Raw genomic sequence first — 23,889 nt, 5'->3', positions numbered from 1 at the left:
AGTCCTACATGTATTTGACATTCATGTATTCTTAAACATTTGTTGACTAGTTTATTAATTTTTGAAACGACTATGATGGTCATTGTTTAAATTTAAAGACGTATATCACATGTGCACGCGAGAGTAAATCCTTCATCTACTTTTAAAAACATGCCAAAATTAATCCGCATGTGATGAATAGAGTACCATTATGTAAGATCAGCTCCAAAATCCAATATCAGAAACAGACCCCCCTCAAAAACATTATACGGTATGAATACAATATTAAAGTATATGATAAATAGAATATCATGCTAAAATCCATATCACATCAGCTCGAGTGGCCCCATATCAGCCCCGGGGCCATTCAGGACATGTTAAAACGGTTATTATTTACGTTTTGTTTATACGGTATAATACAGGGACACCATTAAATCTCGTAATTTATAAACTATAACTATAAATAAAAACATCCTCCTGTTTAACTGTTAAACCATTTTTTCCTAAACACCTCTTTATCGGTAAGTTGAATAATGCTTATCAATCTTTACATGGAAACAATTATGCGACAATATCTGTTTCTGAAGTTGCATCAGAAATCCTGTCTAATAGTGAAGTCCTTTTATTGATATAGAGTAGACCTTTACATTACGATGTTCGATATGGATGCGTTAGGCGTACACTATCTAAAGCGACTTCCGATTCCAAGATTTATGTAATGTTGCCTCGCTATTTCCAGGAGAGAAAATCGGATGAAATATTCTATCAGCTTCAAATACCAGGTATGTCACTATAGTTTACCAGTCCACGATACACTGCATGCGACAGAACACGGACTCAACAATGAATTCCTCCAATGACTCTGTTGAAGAAGTCTATGTAGCACCGAGATATCTGATCCCCATTCCTCAGTACTACGTGATAGGGACGGGCCTGCTCTTCGTCGTGACGTTCGGACCTTTCATGAACATGACAAGTTTAGTGGTTTTCGCGAAAAACAAACAGTTACAAACTCCAACAAACATATTTGTGATTTCTCTTTTGGTTGGGGATTTGGGAATGAGCGGTGCCGCTTTCATTTCGATGACGGCCAATTTCAACCGTCATTACTTCTGGGGAGACGGTGTGTGTACTTTTGAAGGTTTTTGGTTGTACTTGATGGGGCTGACAAATTTGTACACGCACGCTGGTATTGCTTATGATAGGTACATCGTGATTGCCAAACCTCTGCATTCCAAAAATATCACAACCCGGGTGGCTGTGGCCGTGGTACTGGTGATCTGGTTCCAGGGTTTCTGTTGGGCTTCTTTTCCACATTTCGGATGGGGAAAATACACGTATGAGCCTGCTAGGACATCGTGTGCCGTGGAATGGGACTCGAATGAGCTGAACTCGGCCAGCTATAACGTCGCCATTACAGTGTGGAGTTTATTCCTACCTATTGTCGTGATCATCTTCTCATATTACAAAGTCATGATGACGGTAAGAAATTGGGGGGGAAAATACGATACATATTTTCATGAATGTTAGCTTATCTGTCCATTCAAAGCAGTAAATGTAGGGGATGTGACATTTACATGTAGGGGATGTAACATTTACATGTAGGGGATGTAACATTAACATGTAGGGGATTTGACATTTACATGTAGGGGATGTAACATTAACATGTGGGGGATGTGACATTAACATGTAGGGGATGTGACATTTACATGTAGGGGATTTGACATTTACATGTAGGGGATGTAACATTAACATGTGGGGGATGTGACATTAACATGTAGGGGATGTAACATTTACATGTAGGGGATGTGACATTTACATGTAGGGGATGTGACATTTACATGTAGGGGATTTGACATTTACATGTAGGGGATGTAACATTAACATGTAGGGGATGTAACATTAACATGTAGGGGATGTGACATTTACATGTAGGGGATGTGACATTTACATGTAGGGGATTTGACATTTACATGTAGGGGATGTGACATTTACATGTAGGGGATTTGACATTTACATGTAGGGGATGTAACATTAACATGTAGGGGATGTAACATTAACATGTAGGGGATGTGACATTAACATGTAGGGGATGTGACATTAACATGTAGGGGATTTGACATTTACATGTAGGGGATGTAACATTAACATGTAGGGGATGTAACATTAACATGTAGGGGATGTGACATTTACATGTAGGGGATGTGACATTTACATGTAGGGGATTTGACATTTACATGTAGGGGATGTGACATTTACATGTAGGGGATTTGACATTTACATGTAGGGGATGTAACATTAACATGTAGGGGATGTAACATTAACATGTAGGGGATGTGACATTAACATGTAGGGGATGTGACATTAACATGTAGGGGATTTGACATTTACATGTAGGGGATGTAACATTAACATGTAGGGGATGTGACATTTACATGTAGGGGATGTGACATTTACATGTAGGGGATTTGACATTTACATGTAGGGGATTTGACATTTACATGTAGGGGATGTAACATTAACATGTAGGGGATGTAACATTAACATGTAGGGGATGTGACATTTACATGTAGGGGATGTGACATTTACATGTGTGGGGGGGGGTGTGAGTGACATTTACATGTAGGGGATGTAACATTAACATGTAGGGGATGTAACATTAACATGTAGGGGATGTAACATTTACATGTAGGGGATGTGACATTTACATGTAGGGGATGTGACATTTACATGTAGGGGATTTGACATTTACATGTAGGGGATTTGACATTTACATGTAGGGGATGTAACATTAACATGTAGGGGATGTAACATTAACATGTAGGGGATGTGACATTTACATGTAGGGGATTTGACATTTACATGTAGGGGATTTGACATTTACATGTAGGGGATGTAACATTAACATGTAGGGGATGTAACATTAACATGTAGGGGATGTAACATTTACATGTAGGGGATGTGACATTTACATGTAGGGGATGTGACATTTACATGTAGGGGATTTGACATTTACATGTAGGGGATGTAACATTTACATGTAGGGGATGTGACATTTACATGTGGGGGATGTGACATTTACATGTAGGGGATGTTACATTTACACATGGGGATGTAACATTAACATGTAGGGGATGTAACATTAACATGTAGGGGATGTGACATTTACATGTAGGGGATGTGACATTTACATGTGTGGGGGGGGGTGTGAGTGACATTTACATGTAGGGGATGTAACATTAACATGTAGGGGATGTAACATTAACATGTAGGGGATGTAACATTTACATGTAGGGGATGTGACATTTACATGTAGGGGATGTGACATTTACATGTAGGGGATTTGACATTTACATGTAGGGGATTTGACATTTACATGTAGGGGATGTAACATTAACATGTAGGGGATGTAACATTAACATGTAGGGGATGTGACATTTACATGTAGGGGATTTGACATTTACATGTAGGGGATTTGACATTTACATGTAGGGGATGTAACATTAACATGTAGGGGATGTAACATTAACATGTAGGGGATGTAACATTTACATGTAGGGGATGTGACATTTACATGTAGGGGATGTGACATTTACATGTAGGGGATTTGACATTTACATGTAGGGGATTTGACATTTACATGCAGGGGATGTAGCATTTACATGTGGGGGATGTGACATTAACATGTAGGGGATGTGACATTAACATGTAGGGGATGTAACATTTACATGTAGGGGATGTGATATTTACATGTAGGGGATTTGACATTTACATGTAGGGGATGTAACATTTACATGTAGGGAATGTGACATTTACATGTGGGGGATGTGACATTTACATGTAGGGGATGTTACATTTACATGTAGGGGATTTGACATTTACATGTAGGGGATGTAACATTTACATGTAGGGGATGTGACATTTACATGTGGGGGATGTGACATTTACATGTAGGGGATGTTACATTTACACATGGGGATGTAACATTAACATGTAGGGGATGTGACATTTACATGTAGGGGATGTGACATTTGCATGTAGGGGATGTAACATTTACATGTAGGGGATGTGACATTTACATGTAGGGGATGTGACATTTACATGCAGGGGATGTAACATTTACATATTGGGGATGTGACATTTACACATGGGGATGTAACATTAACATGTAGGGGATGTGACATTTACATGTAGGGGATGTGGCATTTACATGCAGGGGATGTAACATTTACATGTAGGGGATGTAACATTTGCATGTAGGGGATGTAACATTTACATGTAGGGGATGTAACATTTACATGTAGGGGATGTAACATTTACATGTAGGGGATGTAACATTTACATGTAGGGGATGTAACATTTACATATTGGGGATGTGACATTTACACATGGGGATGTAACATTTACATGCAGGGGATGTGACATTTACATGTAGGGGATGTAACATTTACATGTAGGGGATGTAACATTTACATGTAGGGGATGTAACATTTACATGTAGGGGATGTAACATTTACATGTAGGGGATGTAACATTTACATGTAGGGGATGTAACATTTACATATTGGGGATGTGACATTTACACATGGGGATGTAACATTTACATGCAGGGGATGTGACATTTACATGCAGGGGATGTAACATTTACATGTAGGGGATGTAACATTTACATGTAGGGGATGTAACATTTACATGTAGGGGATGTAACATTTACATGTAGGGGATGTAACATTTACATGTAGGGGATGTAACATTTACATGTAGGGGATGTAACATTTACATGTAGGGGTTGTAACATTTACATGTAGGGGATGTAACATTAACATGTAGGGGTTGTAACATTTACATGTGGGGGATGTAGCATTTACATATAGGGGATGTGACATTTACATGTGGGGGATGTGAGTGACATTTACATGTAGGGGATGTGACATTTACATGTAGGGGATGTTACATTTACACATGGGGATGTAACATTAACATGTAGGGGATGTGACATTTACATGTAGGGGATGTAACATTTACATGTGGGGATGTAACATTAACATGTAGGGGATTTGACATTTACATGTAGGGGTTGTAACATTTACATGTGGGGGATGTAGCATTTACATGTGGGGGATGTGACATTTACATGTAGGGGTTGTAACATTTACATGTGGGGGATGTAGCATTTACATGTGGGGGATGTGACATTTACACATGGGGATGTAACATTAACATGTAGGGGATGTGACATTTACATGTAGGGGATGTAACATTTACATGTGGGGATGTAACATTAACATGTAGGGGATTTGACATTTACATGTAGGGGTTGTAACATTTACATGTGGGGGATGTGAGTGACATTTACATGTAGGGGATGTGACATTTACATATAGGGGATGTGACATTTACATGTGGGGGGGGGGGTGTGAGTGACATTTACATGTAGGGGATGTGAGTGACATTTACATGTGGGGGTGTGTGTGAGTGACATTTGCATGTAGGGGATGTGACATTTACACATGGGGATGTAACATTAACATGTAGGGGATGTGACATTTACATGTAGGGGATGTGACATTTACACATGGGGATGTAACATTAACATGTGGGGGATGTGACATTTACATGTAGGGGATGTAACATTTACATGTGGGGATGTAACATTAACATGTAGGGGATTTGACATTTACATGTAGGGGTTGTAACATTTACATGTGGGGGATGTAGCATTTACATGTGGGGGATGTGACATTTACATGTAGGGGATGTAACATTTACATGTGGGGGATGTAGCATTAACATGTAGGGGATGTGACATTTACATGTAGGGGTTGTAACATTTACATGTGGGGGATGTAGCATTTACATGTGGGGATGTTACATTTACATATTGGGGATGTAACATTAACATGTAGGGGATGTGACATTTACATGTAGGGGATGTGACATTTACATGTAGGGGTTGTAACATTTACATGTGGGGGATGTGAGTGACATTTACATGTAAGGGATGTGACATTTACATATAGGGGATGTGACATTTACATGTGGGGGGGTGTGAGTGACATTTACATGTAGGGGATGTGAGTGACATTTACATGTGGGGGGGGGGTGAGTGACATTTGCATGTAGGGGATGTGACATTTACACATGGGGATGTAACATTAACATGTAGGGGATGTGACATTTACATGTAGGGGATGTGACATTTACACATGGGGATGTAACATTAACATGTAGGGGTTGTAACATTTACATGTGGGGGATGTAACATTAACATGTAGGGGATGTAACATTTACATGTAGGGGATGTGACATTTACATGTGGGGGATGTAACATTAACATGTAGGGGATGTAACATTAACATGTAGGGGATGTAACATTAACATGTAGGGGTTGTGACATTTACATGTAGGGGATGTAGCATTTACATGTGGGGATGTTACATTTACATATTGGGGATGTAACATTAACATGTAGGGGATGTGACATTTACATGTGGGGGATGTAACATTAACATGTAGGGGATGTGACATTTACATGTAGGGGTTGTGACATTTACATGTAGGGGATGTAACATTTACATGTAGGGGATGTGACATTTACACATGGGGATGTAACATTAACATGTAGGGGATGTAACATTTACATGTAGGGGATGTGACATTTACACATGGGGATGTAACATTAACATGTAGGGGTTGTAACATTTACATGTGGGGGATGTAGCATTTACATGTAGGGGATGTAACATTAACATGTAGGGGATGTGACATTTACATGTGGGGGATGTAGCATTTACATGTGGGGATGTTACATTTACATATTGGGGATGTAACATTTACATGTAGGGGATGTAACATTAACATGTAGGGGATGTGACATTTACATGTGGGGGATGTAGCATTTACATGTGGGGGATGTGACATTTACACATGGGGATGTAACATTAACATGTAGGGGATGTAACATTTACATGTGGGGGATGTAGCATTTACATGTAGGGGATGTGACATTTACATTTAGGGGATGTTACATTTACATATTGGGGATGTAACATGAACATGTAGGGGATGTGACATTTACATGTAGAGGATGTGACATTTACATGTAGGCGTATCAGATGTTAACTTGTTGACTTGATCATTAAAACAAAGGTGCAGATAACGAACAGTGATCAATATCATAGCTCCCATAAGGAATACAAAATAAAGAGTTGGGTAATCATGGACCCCTGGACATACTAGAGGTGGGATCAGGTGCCTGAGAGGAGTAAGCAACCCCTATTTATCGATCACAGTCGCTGTGAGTCCTATGTCTTGATCAGGTAAACAGAGTAATCCGTAGTTAAAATCAGTGTGCCAAGAACGGTCTAAGAATTGGATGAATACGTCAGACAGCATTTGACCCAATGATAGGCTGTATTGGCAATGTAGATCATTATAATGATCATAGAATTTGCGAAATGCTGACTAAACAAGACCGTTGAAACCCCTGTAACATCAACTTGTTTGTCAGTAGCCTGCCTCGATTTAAAAACTGATCAACACAGAACAAGCTCTTGCGTATCGAATCAGTTGAGAGATATACATGTAAACACCATATGAAGGTGATAATGGAATATTGCTACATATACATGTATATGGGAAGTTGACGCTGGAGGAGCTGAAATCATCCCGCTTGTCTTAAAGTTGAGTTATTAGTTTGCCGTTAATATCCATTTTCAATAGAATATCTTAAGTACGTAGCAGATGTGGGGGACTCAGTGATCTCTTTTATCTCGAGTTCCAAGAGTTATATCGGGTCGACATATATGAATGATATGATTATTGTTGTTAGATAAAACATCGTCGATATACATGTATATAAAGCTTCGTTGTTTTGAACATAGCACACTCCCTGTTGTAAGTACACATACACACACACACACACACTGTATTATGTGTAAATACATGTATAAGTGAGTTGAAGACGTTTTGTCACGTGAAGTGGGGGTTATAAACCATTTGACTGTGTTCTTTCCATTCTCTGTCCATAGGTGTCGCTCACAGACACTCGATGCTTTAAATACTATAATAAAAAAAAAAAAACATTCTTCCTATAAACTAACAATTAACAAGGTATATCACGCCACCAACATGGTTTTCTTTTTTACTAACTGTATCGCTTGCAAGTTTTGGCAGCTGGTAAAACAGGTATACCAATTATACCAATGAAAAGAATTGCCAAGTACATGCATAGCTGTTCATTATTAAGTTGATTTATCATGAACTTGTAAGTTTTATTTCTTTATCTATCTTCTGGATAATCACTCTTTTATGATTTATGTATATGAACTTTATATTCTTCGTATGCCCTCTATGCCCAGAATTGGAAATGAATTACTTGCTTGCTTACTCTCAATATGAGTGGAGAATTCAACCAATCAACCATCAAAGATAGACAACTGATTGTGTGTAGGGATCGGCTAATAGAAGAAAAAAACTGCGTCGTGACAAGTCCTGTGGTGATTATGTTGGTTAGGGTAAGGCAATAAGAGTCAGAGGGAGGGAGGGAAGGGCGTGTTGATTCTAACAAAACTGCAGGGGTATAATAAATATATAGATACAAAGTATGTAACCCTAACCCGCTTTACAGAATACTAACTAAAACTACACACAGCATGAATTCACTGTTATAAGTACCACGATCCAATATGGCGACGGAAGGAAAGGGTCCGACATTTTCAGGTTAAGAACATGCTTAATAAATTATCTTAACTTTCAAAGCTTTAAAGTTCTTAACGCATAAAATAATAAGCAAAATATGAAGCGATAGCTAGCATATTATAAATACTCAGAGAAATTCATTAAAGCTCTGTTTTAAAATGTGATTATGTTGGATTTTCGGTAACAACTGAATGTTTTATCTTATAAAGCTATATATGCCTGTTGCTGCTTGAATTATCATTATTTCGCAGATGAATATAAATGTTACTATTGTGAGTTGTGAATATAGTAAATATTATCATCAGGCATCAATTCTTGGACCATTTCATCGTCCGTCACAATCTTGATAATAAATTAAGCAATAGGGGAAAAAAATAATGAAAAAATTAAGCTTATACATACACATCTATTCATTTTCAAATTACAAATCTGAAAGTTGATAGAAAGAAAGGGCCTTTTCCCCTGTTGTGTATTATAGTGACGACACCCCTTTTTACGATATCGCCGTTACACAGAAAATACATCGCACCCTCCGAAACAAGGTCGATATGAGTGCTGTAATCCACAGGGGCTCGCTAGCCACATCTCGGTGAACGCCTTTGCGTCCAACAAGTGTGAAATAATAAAGTTACAGGTGGAGAGGACTATTTCCCATACCGATCTGCAGTTAGTTAATAATTAACGTGTTAAAACGAGTTGATATCTCGTTATTACAAGATAATGAACTCTTTATTACGAGGTGATTATCTCGTTATAACGAGATGCATATAACTTACGGAAACGTTTCAGGGCCTTCACTTGTTCCTAACTCGTTTTAACGAGATAACTATTCATATAACGAGACACTAACTCGTTTTAACAAGATAACTATTCATATAACGAGGTACTAACTCGTTTTAACGAGATAAATAACTCGTTATACGAGAATACATGTAATAAGTCATTAAAAAAAATGCTAGCTCATTTTAATGAGATACTAAATCGTTCTAATGAGATAATTCATTCGTTAGAGCGAGATAATTAATTAAATTGTTTTACAACGTTTTAAGTCACAATCTGAAAATGTCTGTTAATAGAGGTTTTTTTTTTGTTTTTTTTTTTTTTGGTTAACGGTCTGTGTTCAATTAAAACGATTTTAGAAATAGTTTTCTATATTCTTTGTAAATATATTTTTGAAGAGTTTCAACATGGCATGTAGTTTACAGTCAAAGTTACAATGGTATCGAAGGTTACAATGAATCCCGACCGCGACAGATCTAAGTCGTAAAAACAGGTAGTGGCAGTTCCATCGCCAAACGCTTGGCATCAGGTGTGAATGTCACGGGTTCTCGGAGATGACCTTAAAAACGGAAGTCCCAGGTCACAGTAGGTGTGACACGCTAAAGAACCCTCACTGCTCAATGGCCATAAGCGCCGAGCAAAGGCTTCAATTTGAAGCCCTTCACCGGTCTTGGTGACGTTTCCATATGAGTGAAAAATTGTCGAGTGGGACGTTAAACAAGATACAATCAACGAGATACTTGTCATGACAATGTACTAACTCGCTCTTAACGAGATAATTTACTCTTTGTAACAAGATAATAACCAGTCAGAAACAGATTGTTTGATTGATTTTATATTGTTTAACGTCCCTCTTGAGAATATGGAGACGTCGCCATTGCAGGTGAAGGGCTGCTAAATCAAGGCCTACTTAACTTTTTAAAAGTTGATTAATTTTTACTTTCTCGAAAATGAACCCATCCGTTCGGCTTTCGTAGGTTACAAAATCGCATGGGCGATGGAGTTTATGTCCAATAACTTTCTGAATGTCTGTTTTCTGTCGCGCGTGCTGCCACTTCTAGGAATGACACTGGGGTATGTCTTAGTAACATCACTTGTGTCTCTGTAAAGGATAGTTACAAGGTCTGCGGAATTAATTCATATTCCCCTGTTGATAGTGCATATCGCGATTCAGGAACACCATTCCTTGTGAGAATCCCGCCAATAAATTAACGGTCAGCTTTGTATTAAACCCCCGACGTTTGTGGAACTGAGATCACTGTAAGCTAGATACTGACTCTGTGAATTCAGCTCCGTGGTAGAAAATCATGTATATTGCCGAAGCAGCCATGACATACTTCACAGCGATAGAGTACGTCGTTTTTTTTTTTTACTAATTTGTGTTGTATGGTTATTAACCCGAGAGCGATGACGACATACCTGAGTCAGTGTTGTAACACTTTGCTTTATCTGTTACGTATCCATTGGGGGGGGGGGGGTCCGGGTTAGAATAGATCTTTCGTACCCCTTGCTTGTCGTAAGAGGCGACTAAAAAAGAGACCCAGTGTCACAGCAGATGTGGCACGTAACCCCCCCCCCCCCCCCGCTCAAAGGCTTCTCATCGGGAAATGGTGACGTCTCCATATGAGTGAAAAATTCTCGAGAGGGACGTTAAACAATATACAATAAATCAATCAATGTACCTATGCTTATTATATCAACCCACAACTTACATATCTGTTATAACTATGAACCTTTACGTAGATTAAGTTCAATATCCCACTTGCCCCTCTGTTCGCCAGTTACTAAATAAATGAAACTGTCAAAAACCGAAGGTCCTGTGGTTATTCCTGATGACCTACGGAGTTGCATAGGAAGCCAAACAGCTGAAAATTAAAAACAACCCAATCACTTCATGCGAAGGAGAGAAAATTAGATACGGTCACGTCGTCTTCGGTGAAAAACCGCTCGGCATATTCGCCGAGTGGTGTGAAGGTTTTTTTTTTTTTGTGTGAGGAAAACGGTAGAATATATTATTCCAATAATCAAACAATTTACTAAATTTACAAAATTATAAGAGATGCTGAGATAATTCACAGCAAACGAAAACCTGCAATGTATTAATTTACGCTGTCTTCACCAATCAATGATAACTGAAGCGTCTCAGGGATATCCATCAGAAGCAATCACAAATTCTTCATTTGTTTCCAGAATTCGTGACAATTCTTTATTTATATAAATGTGACGATGAGGTGTGGAGGAGGCGGTAAATGTCGCTGATATTTGTGATGGATTCACGGAGTATCACCTTAGGATAGGGCGCCCTTGTTTTATAGCTTTCAGTGGATCAATTGACCACATGCGTAGCATAATTACGAGAGAATAAATCTAACAATGAACGGTGTTTTTTTTTTGTTTTTTCACATTTCAATTTTATATTCTCACTATATAGCATTTTGCCACCGTGTTTGTTTTTCCAAAAGTATTACTTCGATCGTTTTCAATAATTGTCTGGGTAAGGCTTCGAAATGAGAAAATACATTAGTAATCAACATGAACCCTTTTGTTCCAAGAATATGTGATATTTTTCATTTGAAATAAAATTGTGGCGATAACAAGAACTTAATGAACAATAAACTTCGGACACGACAAAGTCCAGACTTCTTGTTAGCCTTTATCGTAGTGATATACTTACTGTGAGATTTATCATCTGTATCTCATCGCTTAAGGCAGAAAGCATGCTTGTAGAATTACGGATACCATAACAAAACTCCGATAGTAGGATGATGAGACTTTAATCCCCTACAAAAATATTATCCTTCGAAAAACTGTACAGATTCATCTCATTATTTTCGGTAGCATGAAACATGTTAGGATTAAAATTCCCGCGCTGAAAATGACAGGCTCGTAAATTGCATTACTGTTCCTAAACGGAGATTAGTAGTATCTTATTTAGATTTATCAGTCTTTAGCTTGTGTTTAATATTTTCCCGACTGTTTAACACGTAGAGGTCTCTTATATCATCATACAAGAGAATTTATAGAAGTTATGAGATTGATCACAGTTATTTTCACCTTTTCATCATACAAGAGAAATCACTATAGCTCTTCCTTGGGAGAGGTGCGCAACATTTGTATGCTTAATACATGTAGTAATAAAACATGTATAGCTAGTCAGCTCTGATCTGCACAATGAGCGTACGTGTAGAAAAATCAGGTAAAATGAATCATGATTGACAATCTTATTTGAACTGTAGCATGTACAAATTCAGTAAAGTCTCATTACTCCCGTAAAATTTGTCAAATCGAAATGGCGGCACAATATGATCGACTACACATAATGACTAACAATCCCCCAAAAAATTGAACAAAATCCGCTGAGAGGTTTCCGAAGAGTGTCGACCACAATGTCGAGTGGGACGGACGGACACCGGTATTCCTATGTCCCCTTCCGCGTTGTGGCCGGGGACGATTAAAAAGGCAAGAGAAAACTGATAATTGGGTGAAATGATTTGACCTTGACCTCAAATTCAAGGCTAAATCATTGAAATTACGTGAAAATCTTGATAAAACACGGAAAACTTTATAGTTTTTGACTTTTAACATTCAAGATCAATAGTCAAAGTACCCAAAGTTGAGAACCCTAAGAAAATATCTTATGTTGCAAGGAAGACATTAGGAATCAAACATACATGTAATTATAATGTATCAAGTGGGGCATGTAACTGGTGATAAAAACCTTGAAGTTACAACTACCGTCAAATATCATTCACTCTAATCAACAAAGTCTTAAACATTAAAAATAAATAAAAATCAAATTTTCCTTAACCTATGACCTACTCATAAGTTTCAAGGTTTAAAACCACAAGGACTGAAAGAAAAGTAGTCATATCTACATCAGACGCCCTCAAAATTATTAAGACAAAAACAAGATTGTTAAAGTGCTGAAGTTATACAAATACTGAATCATAGACAGTTTATTATGTGGTATGGTTACACAAAGAAAAATTCAAGATGTGATAAGATTATGTTTGGTCGGCAAGAATTAAAAATCCATATTGCGCGATACAAAAAAAAAAAATATCATCTAATTGATTTTTTATCTAGTGAAATATGACCCTAGTGTAGCAAGGAACATAAGTCAGCTCCCTATTAACTTTATCATACAACTGAATATGTCACTGGGATTGCACCAGGGTAGCATGAAGCTGAAAAGAAATTAATCAACTTTATGGGGAAATTAAACCATGAAATTCAGATGAAGACGATATTTGATTTTATATTAAACTTTGAAATCCATAGGGCCAATTGAAATGACTTTTTCCCCCATTTAGAATTATAATTAGCCGTCAGAATAGAAAATCCTATCGACGCATGCGTGGATTTTTAGTTCTACCAAAATCTCATTCTTATCTTATCCTACAGGAAAAGAAAATATTTTAAAAGGCTGTTTCGTTTCAGAGGGTACTTGTTTGGGAGAGCTGCTCAAAATCACACGGCCTCTCACCTCTGTCGGCGCGGGTTCGAATCCAGCTCGCGCCGGCAAGTGAAAAAGTTTCCCAGTTTACTTTCGGAAGGTCGGTGGTCTCTTCCCAGGTACATTGTATCTAGGTTCTCTCTTCCACCAATAAAACTGGACGCTACCAGATAACTGAAAAATTGTTGAGTGTGGCGGAAAACATTTATCAATCAATCTCTGAGGCGTGTTGATACAGGAAAATTGCTTTTTGGACGAGTAAACTCTGTTAACCAAGTTCATTCAAACTCACAGCAAAAGCTACGAGCCTGTGGCGGATCCAGAGGAGGGGTCCGGGGTCGAACCCCCCTCCCTTCTTTCGTCAGAAAATTTTGCTAAAATGGGTAAAAATTACGCATTTTGAGAGTGGACTCCTCCTTTGAAAATCAATTTAATAGTAGACTCTTTCAAAAACTCCTGGATGGGCTCCTGCGAGCACACCGGTTTTAATATGGGACTAAAAATCTAGATAATGTTTTATGCAGGATTAGATAATATCCTATTAAAATGATGATATTATTCATCTTATTAGACCGTTTTCCTTCCGTGTGATAAGGATCGTTGCCTTTGAGAAATCTTTCCAGTACAAATTTAGTTTAAACAAAGACTTTCTAGTTGAAATCACGCTAAACATTTTTAATGAAAACTATTTGTCGGTTCTTTTTTAATGCCCCATTGTTGATTTCCTATTTATAGATACGAAACATTACCAGAAATAATGTCTGGGACATGGGCAGCAGAATTGCTCGGAAAAATCTCCGGATTGAAAAGAAGATGTTTAAAACAATGGCGCTTATGTTCGGTAAGTAAACTGCTAACATTGCATGTCTACTTTTAGAACTGTTGATCAGAACACGGTGATTTTGACAATGTAACCTCAGAGTACTATATATCACTACTACTAAAGGTAATAACAAGGTTGTACTACGTGGACATTCGAATCAGAAACCAAACGAAAGCCAACTAGGAAGACTATTTCTGAGAATTTCAGTTCATCATGGATATTTGAAGTTTACAGACTTTTCTAATATAGATACATAGTACAACTAATTCTTCTTCAATCCATAATCACTTCTTTATTCATCGGAAACAACTGATTCTCAAAAAACGTTGAAGTTGATAAATAAATTGTGTGCAGATTTCCAACGTTTCCTAGGAAACACCCCCACCACCCCCACCACAAATAGCTATCTATCTTATCTTACCTTATCTATCTATCTATCTATTTATCTATCTATCTATCTATCTATCTATCTATCTATCTATCTATCTATCTATCTATCTATCTCTTACCTTATCTATCTATCTATATCTTACCTTATTTATCTATCTCTTACCTTATCTATCTATCTATCTATTTAGATAGATAGATAGTTAGATAGATAGATAGATAGATAAGGTAAGATATAGATAGATAGATATACATACTTCTGCTGTTACCGGGTTGAACACAACATCTTTAGCATCGCATGACCAGCGCGCTAGGCCGCCTACTTTGGACGGATCTTACAGAAAACTAGCTTTCGACGATGACGATATTTGGTTCCGCGGGTCGTGACTTCTCTATGCTTTATGTGATTATATACAATGTATATAAATAATGATGTAACGATTATAAACGATATCGATGAAACATGAATTTAAAAAACGTTTATATCTGTGGGAATCGTAAGTAAAATCTTCATATATGAACACTGTTTCATTTCTAATGTCACAGTTTATACAGCAATTCACTGTTTATATCTCAGTACATTTACCTATCTGGCGGAAATGAAGATCAGCTGGGCATACAAATTGCATCATACTGATGTACCGAGCTTAGAGATTGCTGCTCGTGGCTTATACATGTATCTACCATAAGCAAAGCAATACGCTAGTTTTCGAGATACACCCGTGTTATTTCCCGTATGAAAAGCTTAAGGAATGCTTAAGGAAATCCGCTCCTGACTTGATCTATAAGAAAAATGCATGCATTTAAGAAAGGGTCCAATAGAGAACCAAAATCGAGGTCCAATCCGTGGAAATGACCATATCCCAATCCTGCACATAAGCAAATGTTCAAGTCAAGATATTTATTTAACCAAGGCGATTTAAAGGACAAATCGCATACATTGGATCAAGTTTTCATCAAAAGATATGTGCAGAGTCTATTTTACAGAAATCATCTTTCTTAAAATGCATGTAAACATTATTATAGAAACATCTTCGTCCGCTTCGAGTTCTATCGAGGCAACATCGTCAACTTCGATCAGTGAATTTACAGTTGTACGTGTACATGAGTAAGAATTCCAACAACCAATCAACTTAATGATGTGTCCCTGGCCAGACAGTGTTTTAAATTCATAAATTCGTCGTCTAATAAGTCGGTAAAATGAAGAGTTTTAAAAGCCTGCCTTTGTTTGGAACTGCCGTCTGCCATCTTGTTTTCTCCAAACCTGCACACGATCATGACAGGGAGAAAGACGAGAACAATTTGTTTACATGCGGGGGTGGGATTTAGTGAATGTGCTCAGTAAGTTTCTCATACGCAGTTCCATCACCCAAATTCGGCACATACACAGACTAAGTAAATGATAAGAAATGAGGGAGTAAATAAATACACGGAATTCTTATCACTTCACTTTATTTCCTTGCTCTTACGTATTATATTAGGATATTACTTTAAAATATGATATCATTTTTATGCTTCCTCTTTAGAAAAACATCTCTTTCGATAGTATTTTGTATTTCCTACATTTATATAAAAAAAACAGAGGCCGCTTTTGATAAAGAAATACAGATCACGCTTTTGTGTATATATACAATGTAGCAGGATAACCTTCTCGGTCTCGAAATGTTGCCTCTTTGGTATACACTACCCCACTATCGAGGCGCACATAAATACCCAAAGAGTTCCGCTGCACCTCATCACTTTCTAAACACCTGTCTATATGCTTCCCGTTAAACCTGTGTGTTTTAAATACAACAGGCATACCTTAACGCAGTGCATCCGGTGGTGCTGTAAAATCACTCTATATTGCATAAGTCTGCAAATTATTTTTGGAGGGGGCGGGGCGGCAGAATTTGTGATCACACTGATTTTAATATTAGACAAGAGGTGGGTAGTAGTTGGTTGTTTTTTTTATAGCTCATATGAGCTGAAAACTCTCGTGAGCTATTCTTATCACTTTTTGTCCGGTGTCAGTCTAACCGTCCGTAATCTTAACATTTTCGACTTCTTCTACAGAACCACGAGGCTAATTTCAGACAAACTTGCCACGAAGCATGCTTGGGTAAAGAGGATTCAAGTCTGTTCAAATGAAGTGTCACGCTCTTTTTAAAGTGGAGATAATCAAGAATTAGTAAAAAAAAAAATTGTGGCACCTTAAAAAAATCTTCATCTCAAGAACCGCTGGGCCAATTTCAATCAAACTTGGTACAAATTATGCTTGGGTGAAGGGGATTCAATTTGATTTAAATAAGAGGCCAAGCACCTTCCAGTGCAAAGATTCTCAAGAAAAGGTAAGAATAGGACTGGGTCATTTAAACATCGTCTTAATTAAGATCCACTACGCCAGATACGTAGTCATTTATATGACTGCTTCCTGACATAGCGTAGATTCAATTTTGTTCAAATCACGCCCGGGGGTGGGGGGGGGTGGGGGGGGTAGGATGGGGCCATGATAGAGGTCAAAGTTTTCCATGGTAATAGTTAACAAGAGGTCCACAGGCCTTATCGGTCACCTGAATCCTAGTGAAAAAGTATCACTACTCCCAAAATTCCTGTTCTGAATATCTAAGCTAAATTGTAATGTTCAGCAACAGTATAAAACAAGATGTGTTCATAAAACTTCACTGCTATCAAAAGTGCATACACTGATGAAAGGTTTTAAATGATAGGTGTATTAACATTAAAACAACAAAAGATATGAGTAATTTGGACCCATCCTAAAGTCATAACCCTGGGTTGTGAAATTCACCATTTATTCGTAAATCCTTTTCTGCTTAATTCCTAAGTATGCATTTAGATTTTATACAGTATCAGCAAACTTACACATAAATACTATATACTAAGTTTGACCCCACACTGGGGTCAGAACCCCTACTCTGGGGATCATCAAATTTACAATTTTGGTACAATACTACCTTCTCTATCCATTTAGTTTCAATTTAGTATCAATAGCACTAAAGAAAATGTTATTTAAGTGTTTTACACATAAACACAATATATACCAAGTTTGGCCCCGCCCTGGGGTCAGAGCCTCTACCCCGAGGATCATGAAATTTACAATTTTGGTAGAGGCCTTCCTGTTCTACATCACTATACATTTACGTTTTCTTACACGTGTGCGGTTCTTGAGAAGACGATTTTTGAAAATTGGTCAATTTTGGACAGTTTTTGTCCCGCCCCTAGGGCCCCAGGGGTGCTGAAGTCCTGAAATTTACAATTTATGTCTCCCTTGTCCCAATGATGCTTCATAGCAAATTTGAAAAGAATTGGAATGGTAGTTATTAAAAGAAGAAGTTAAAAATGTTCAATTGTTAACGGACGACAACCAATTGCAATAGGTCACCTGAGTAAACCTGAGTTTACTCAGGTGACCTAAAAAATCTTCTCAAAAACAGCAGGGCCATAATTTAGTCATAATGATATGCATTGAACTTTCGGTAGTGCAAAATAAAGTTTTTGGGGTTTTTTTCAATTCAAGGGCCCCAGAATTGCTTGTAACTTTTGAATGCTGAGCGATAAAGCTCTCATATGTCATATGTGTATTTCTTGTGACAAGACCTTTCTTGTGGTACCAAAGTGGGTTTTTTTTACTCTGTGACCTTGACCTTTGAGTTTGATATACTTTTAAGAAAATATAATCTTGAAACTATCTCTTAAACGATTTAAGGTAGGACCTTCATTTTTTGTATAAAGATTCCTTATGTCGAGAAACTTCATTTGATGTCATGATCTTTGACCTTGTGACCATGACCCAGGAGTTCAATCCAGATTTTAAAACTTTAATCTAACTTGAAGTTTTACATGCTCATAACGTTTGAATATTGAGTGATACATCTTTCATATGTGCATTCCTTGTGACAAGACCTTTCTCTTTGGTACCAAATATCTTGATGTTGTAACCTTGACTAACCTTGACCCTGGATTTTTACTGAAGAATATATGAAAAGTTAACTTAGACAATATCCTCTGAACCGTTTAAGGTAGGAATTTGATGTGTTGTACATAGATTCCTTATGAAAAGACCTTACCACGGTACATTTCATACCTTTCTTTAACCTTTTGACCTTGTATCATGGTTTTGTCGTGACCCTATTGGGCGAGGTTGGAATCACAATATGGGTCAGAATAAAGATTGCAAAAAACAAATCTTTCAAAAGTCACAGCAACTAAACGACGGCAGTGATTCATGTGAGCGATGTGGTCCATGGGCCTTTTGTTCTTCGTAAATTGCTGCTGTATAATTAAGATCGGAAAGTACAGAGGGAATCAAGGAACCCTATATATCATTGCAAACACACTGAATATACATACATGTAATGTGTGTATTGACCTCCAAAGTAGCCAATTGTAGATAATTCACATTTCAAACCCAGACCCCAGCAGACTTGCCACTAGTAAGCACGTCTAATCCTTCCAATCCTATCCTCCTAGCCTTATTTTGACAGATTGAAAAACGTGCTTTATGATGGACGAACACACACGTCATATAATGGATTGGAAAAGATTTTGGAACTCTTGGATTCACAATAGCTACTATGTGATTGGTCAGCGTATGCAAGATTTTCCATCTGCCATGTTCATTAATAGCCTCGGGTCCAAGGCTACGGTGATCACTCCGATTCTTCATGAATGTACATTACATCTACTTCCCTGAAACCAAACAAATGTTCATGTCTTTTAAAGAGGTGGTGTGAAATGTTAAGGGATCAAAGACTCGCCCCCAAACGACAGAATAAAGGGCCATCTAACCCAGACCGAAACGAAACAAAAAACCATATTTTTGACAACACATGTATACTCATATTGTACACCCCCTTAATCGGAGATTCGGGGACATATAATATTTGGTCCGTCCGTCTGTTTGTCCGCAAAAAAGTTAAACCTGGCCGTAACTTTTGAATGGGAGTTGATAAGGCTTACATATTTCACATCAGTATTTCTTATGACAAGACCTTTGTTTAGGTACCAAAATGTTTTACCCTGTGACCTTGACCTTGGAATATGACCTACTTTTGATTTAATATTGGTCATAACTATTGAACAGTTTGTGTTATGGTTTTCATATTTCATGTGTATTCCTTGTGACAATATCTATCCTTTTGTGCCAACAGTTTTGGCTTCATGACCTTGACCTTGGAGTTGTACGGGAGCATCAATGTCTTGCTCCCCGGTACAAATATATACTCCTTTTATATATCGGTCAATATGGGAGTGTTGAATCGTAAAATATAGTATTGATCTATCTCGATCAAACCTTTGAATTAAGGATGACAAATTGTTTCCTGTTGAAAGTATGAACTTCCCAATACGTGAAAATCCAAACAATATTGATGTGTAAGTAGCTTCCAGTCTTGGCGTGGTGGGCAGTCATTAATCATCACGCGGAGGCAATCTTCATACATCGACGAGATTAAGAACCCGGGAAATCTTTTATAACCTTTTAATTTCTCTTTTACTTTAGGTAACAATATTAATGTTCTGAGTTTCAGAAAAGTTTTTGACATGGGAAAATATTAACTGTCGTCAAATAATCGATGTTCAAACAGTACTACAATCGCAAGTGCAGCATGCACATATATGCGAAAGCCGATTATTATCAAGGACAAAAGAAATAATTCATGAGGAGCGAATTTCTTTTCGTTCTTATACGCCCGTCGAAGACCGGACATATTATGGTATGGCGATGTCCGTCTGTCTGCCCGGACCTTGTGGGCAGGATACAGACCGAACCGTGCGCAGGATTTTACAACTTGGTACATTTGATCACCATGATGAGAGAAAGATGCCTATTGTTTATCAAGGTTAGAAGTCAAAGGTCAGAGTCGCAGAATCACTTAGTAATAAAACCTTGTAGGCAGGATACAGACCGAACTGGTACTTGGTACACATACACTTTATGCCAAGTAGAGGATGCCTATTGTTTCTCAAGGTCAAGGTCCTAGTAGGAGGATGCAGATCGAATCGTTGCGGCTAGGACCATCAAACTTTGTACACATACATCTTATGCCAAGTGAAAATTTTACTTGGAGAGTACATGATTTTTCTGTTTTTACAATGCAAAGAAAGTATGTCACACCTTGATGATTGCTGATACTACTTGAAGCCAAGTTCTACAAATCATGGTGTAAGAAAAGCACCCTATATTAGCTTTTCACGGGCGTATTATGTACCGTTGGCAGTACTCTTGTTATATATGTGCAAAAGATGAATAGACTGCTTAGGCGAGGCTTTGGGGAAGTAAATCTTCTACCCATGATACAAACTACAGTATTTCATTTTTTCAACCATTTGAAAAAATACAAAAATCAGGTTAGATTTAATTGTTGTAAGGAGAAGATATGATAGAGATCTTATAAGATCCCCATTTTGAGAAGTCAACATGAACAAACCTGTTGATCATTACATTGTATTTAGTAAAGCAGATTTATGTCTATCTCAAAATGAGAATCAGTTTGAACATCTGATATATTCTCAAAGTTCTCAGGAAGATCACAAAGTTATGAACATTCCGAATTCACAAATTACCAAATTTCACAAATTATTATTTTTTGTTGTTGTTGAAATTCGAGTGGGGTCCTAAACCCACCCTCCTCTTTTAATCATTATAACTACATGCAATATGTATTATATTTGACACACGGAACGTCAATTGGTCATGCATTATTATGCATACCAGATCTTATTTCTGATCATTTCTATTCATATACAGGTATACGAGAATATGTTCAAATAATTTTTATGAAGCTAAAAATGCTAAGATGTCATTCTATCTTTGAAACATCTTGTTGACACAAACCAATGACAAGTTTTATGCTTTATTCTTTGAGCGAAATATCATGATTCATAAGATCATAATTTTGAAAAATGTAGATATATTATATTGGATGAAAGATATGAAATAGGGCAACGGTGTAATTCAAATCTGAAACAGTTTACTACCGGTAACTTTTTAGAAATCAAATCAGAATGAAACTTATTTCAATTTGTTCTTTTTCGAAAAAGATATACATTGTATGAATGAATACGACGACGATGATGATGATGATGATAGTATTTTGTTTCCTTAGCGTCGTACACGTGGTCTTGGACTCCTTACACGGTGGTTAGTGTTTGGGCCATCATCGGAAAGGCTAGTGACATCCCTGTCTACATTATAACCATTCCCGCCGTGGTAGCAAAGAGCGCGTGTATCTGGGACCCCATCATTTATCTCTGGACAAACAGACAGTTCCGAGGAGCTTTCTATAACACCATACCATGCAAGTCGTTTGGGAAAATGATGATCAAACGAGAGGAAATGAGAAATAGAGAAAAGGAAGACTCACAAGACGAAGATCCGGAAAGGCGTCATAAAACTGCTCCGCGACTGTCTCTGCAGAAAACGGTTGTGGTGCCGATTGACACTAACGAGGAAGACGGTGCACAGCAGAGGGGTGCTCCGGGAGGATCAAGTCAAATTCAAGTTCCCTCTCTCGTCCTATCAGGACCCTCCCAACCTGGCGCCATGGCGTAACGTTGGCGCTATTACAAAAGATATCATGGAGTGATTAGAAAATATTTATTTCTCTGTGGACAATCCCCTGAATTACCTTTAGGAAACGTTGAAGAATGGATTTTAGATTATTTACGAAATCAGACAGGGACGAAATAAAATTGAACATATACTGGAATGTATATTTAGAATGCAATACATGTATATTTACATTTCCTATAATTTTGCCAATGATATATTTTACAAATTGTTATAATAGCCATTTCCTCATGAATGCGCTGTGGTTATGAACCATGTGGTACATAGATATATCTTAACGGCTGGTAATTCCTATATTGTTGAAAGTAGAATGTAAATATGAAAATATAAATTTCAGTTGCATCTCATACCTTCACATATTTTCAAAAATTAAATTCATTTCTTAAATATATATTTACTGTAAATGTGAACGATTCTCTCTCTCTCTCTCTCTCTCATGTGAATGACATAAATCTGGAATGTGAATGACAGAATATTGCATATTTCTGGAACGAAAATTGGCTCAATAAGTATTGGTTTCCCCAATCTTGATGAAGGTCGTACTGCTTAAACATTTGAATACATGTATATGTGTATGCATTATCGATATATTTACATAAATATGATCGTCATAGTACTATACAAACTTTATACTTAGATTTACCATAGAGATAATTGTTGTTCGTGTAGCCACAGTATTGATATTAAACCTTATTCCGTACAACCTCGAGTATTCTGTGACCATTTGCAGGAAGGTAATTCGTGAATTTTCAACGTCGTGTTCTACACCTATGAACAATAACTATAGAATACCAGTTCTCGTTAAAGTTTTAACAACACGGAAATTTCTATATTCATATTATTTAAAGCTTTAAGTAGATGGAATGCACAATACGCAAGTTCCGAGTTACCCAAAAGTTATTTCCCTTTGTCGAACTCTTTCGCATTTTATGACGTATGGTGGGTACACAATGTATACATTACATGTATATCGTAGACTGGCATTGTACATAACGATTACGTACGATTAATGTAATAAAAGCGTAACTTTTGTTTATATCAATCACTGGTATGCATATTCTGGCCATATCAAGCATAATTTGTTTGAATAAGATCATCAAATTGGCTATTGAATCATTATTCGTTTCCTCTTCTACATGAGTGACGCTTTTATCAAAGAAAGATGGCAATTAACAATATTTGTTTGAGCCATTT

General features: G+C 37.4%; 1 protein-coding gene across 1 annotated transcript; it reads left to right on the top strand.

The window, feature by feature from the left end:
• Positions 1-822: 822 nt before the first annotated feature.
• On the top strand, positions 823-22,677 carry LOC125669099 (parapinopsin-like). The gene is made up of 3 exons (XM_048903545.2): positions 823-1,461; positions 14,651-14,756; positions 22,232-22,677. Exons 1-3 carry the CDS (start codon positions 823-825, stop codon positions 22,675-22,677), a joined length of 1,191 nt encoding a protein of 396 aa, XP_048759502.1.
• Positions 22,678-23,889: the final 1,212 nt, after the last annotated feature.

Source organism: Ostrea edulis, chromosome 4 (assembly GCF_947568905.1).
Source record: "Ostrea edulis chromosome 4, xbOstEdul1.1, whole genome shotgun sequence".
NCBI lineage: Eukaryota > Metazoa > Mollusca > Bivalvia > Ostreida > Ostreidae > Ostrea > Ostrea edulis.
Note: the sequence above shows the minus strand (reverse complement) of the source record. Positions and strands in the feature narration are given on the sequence as shown.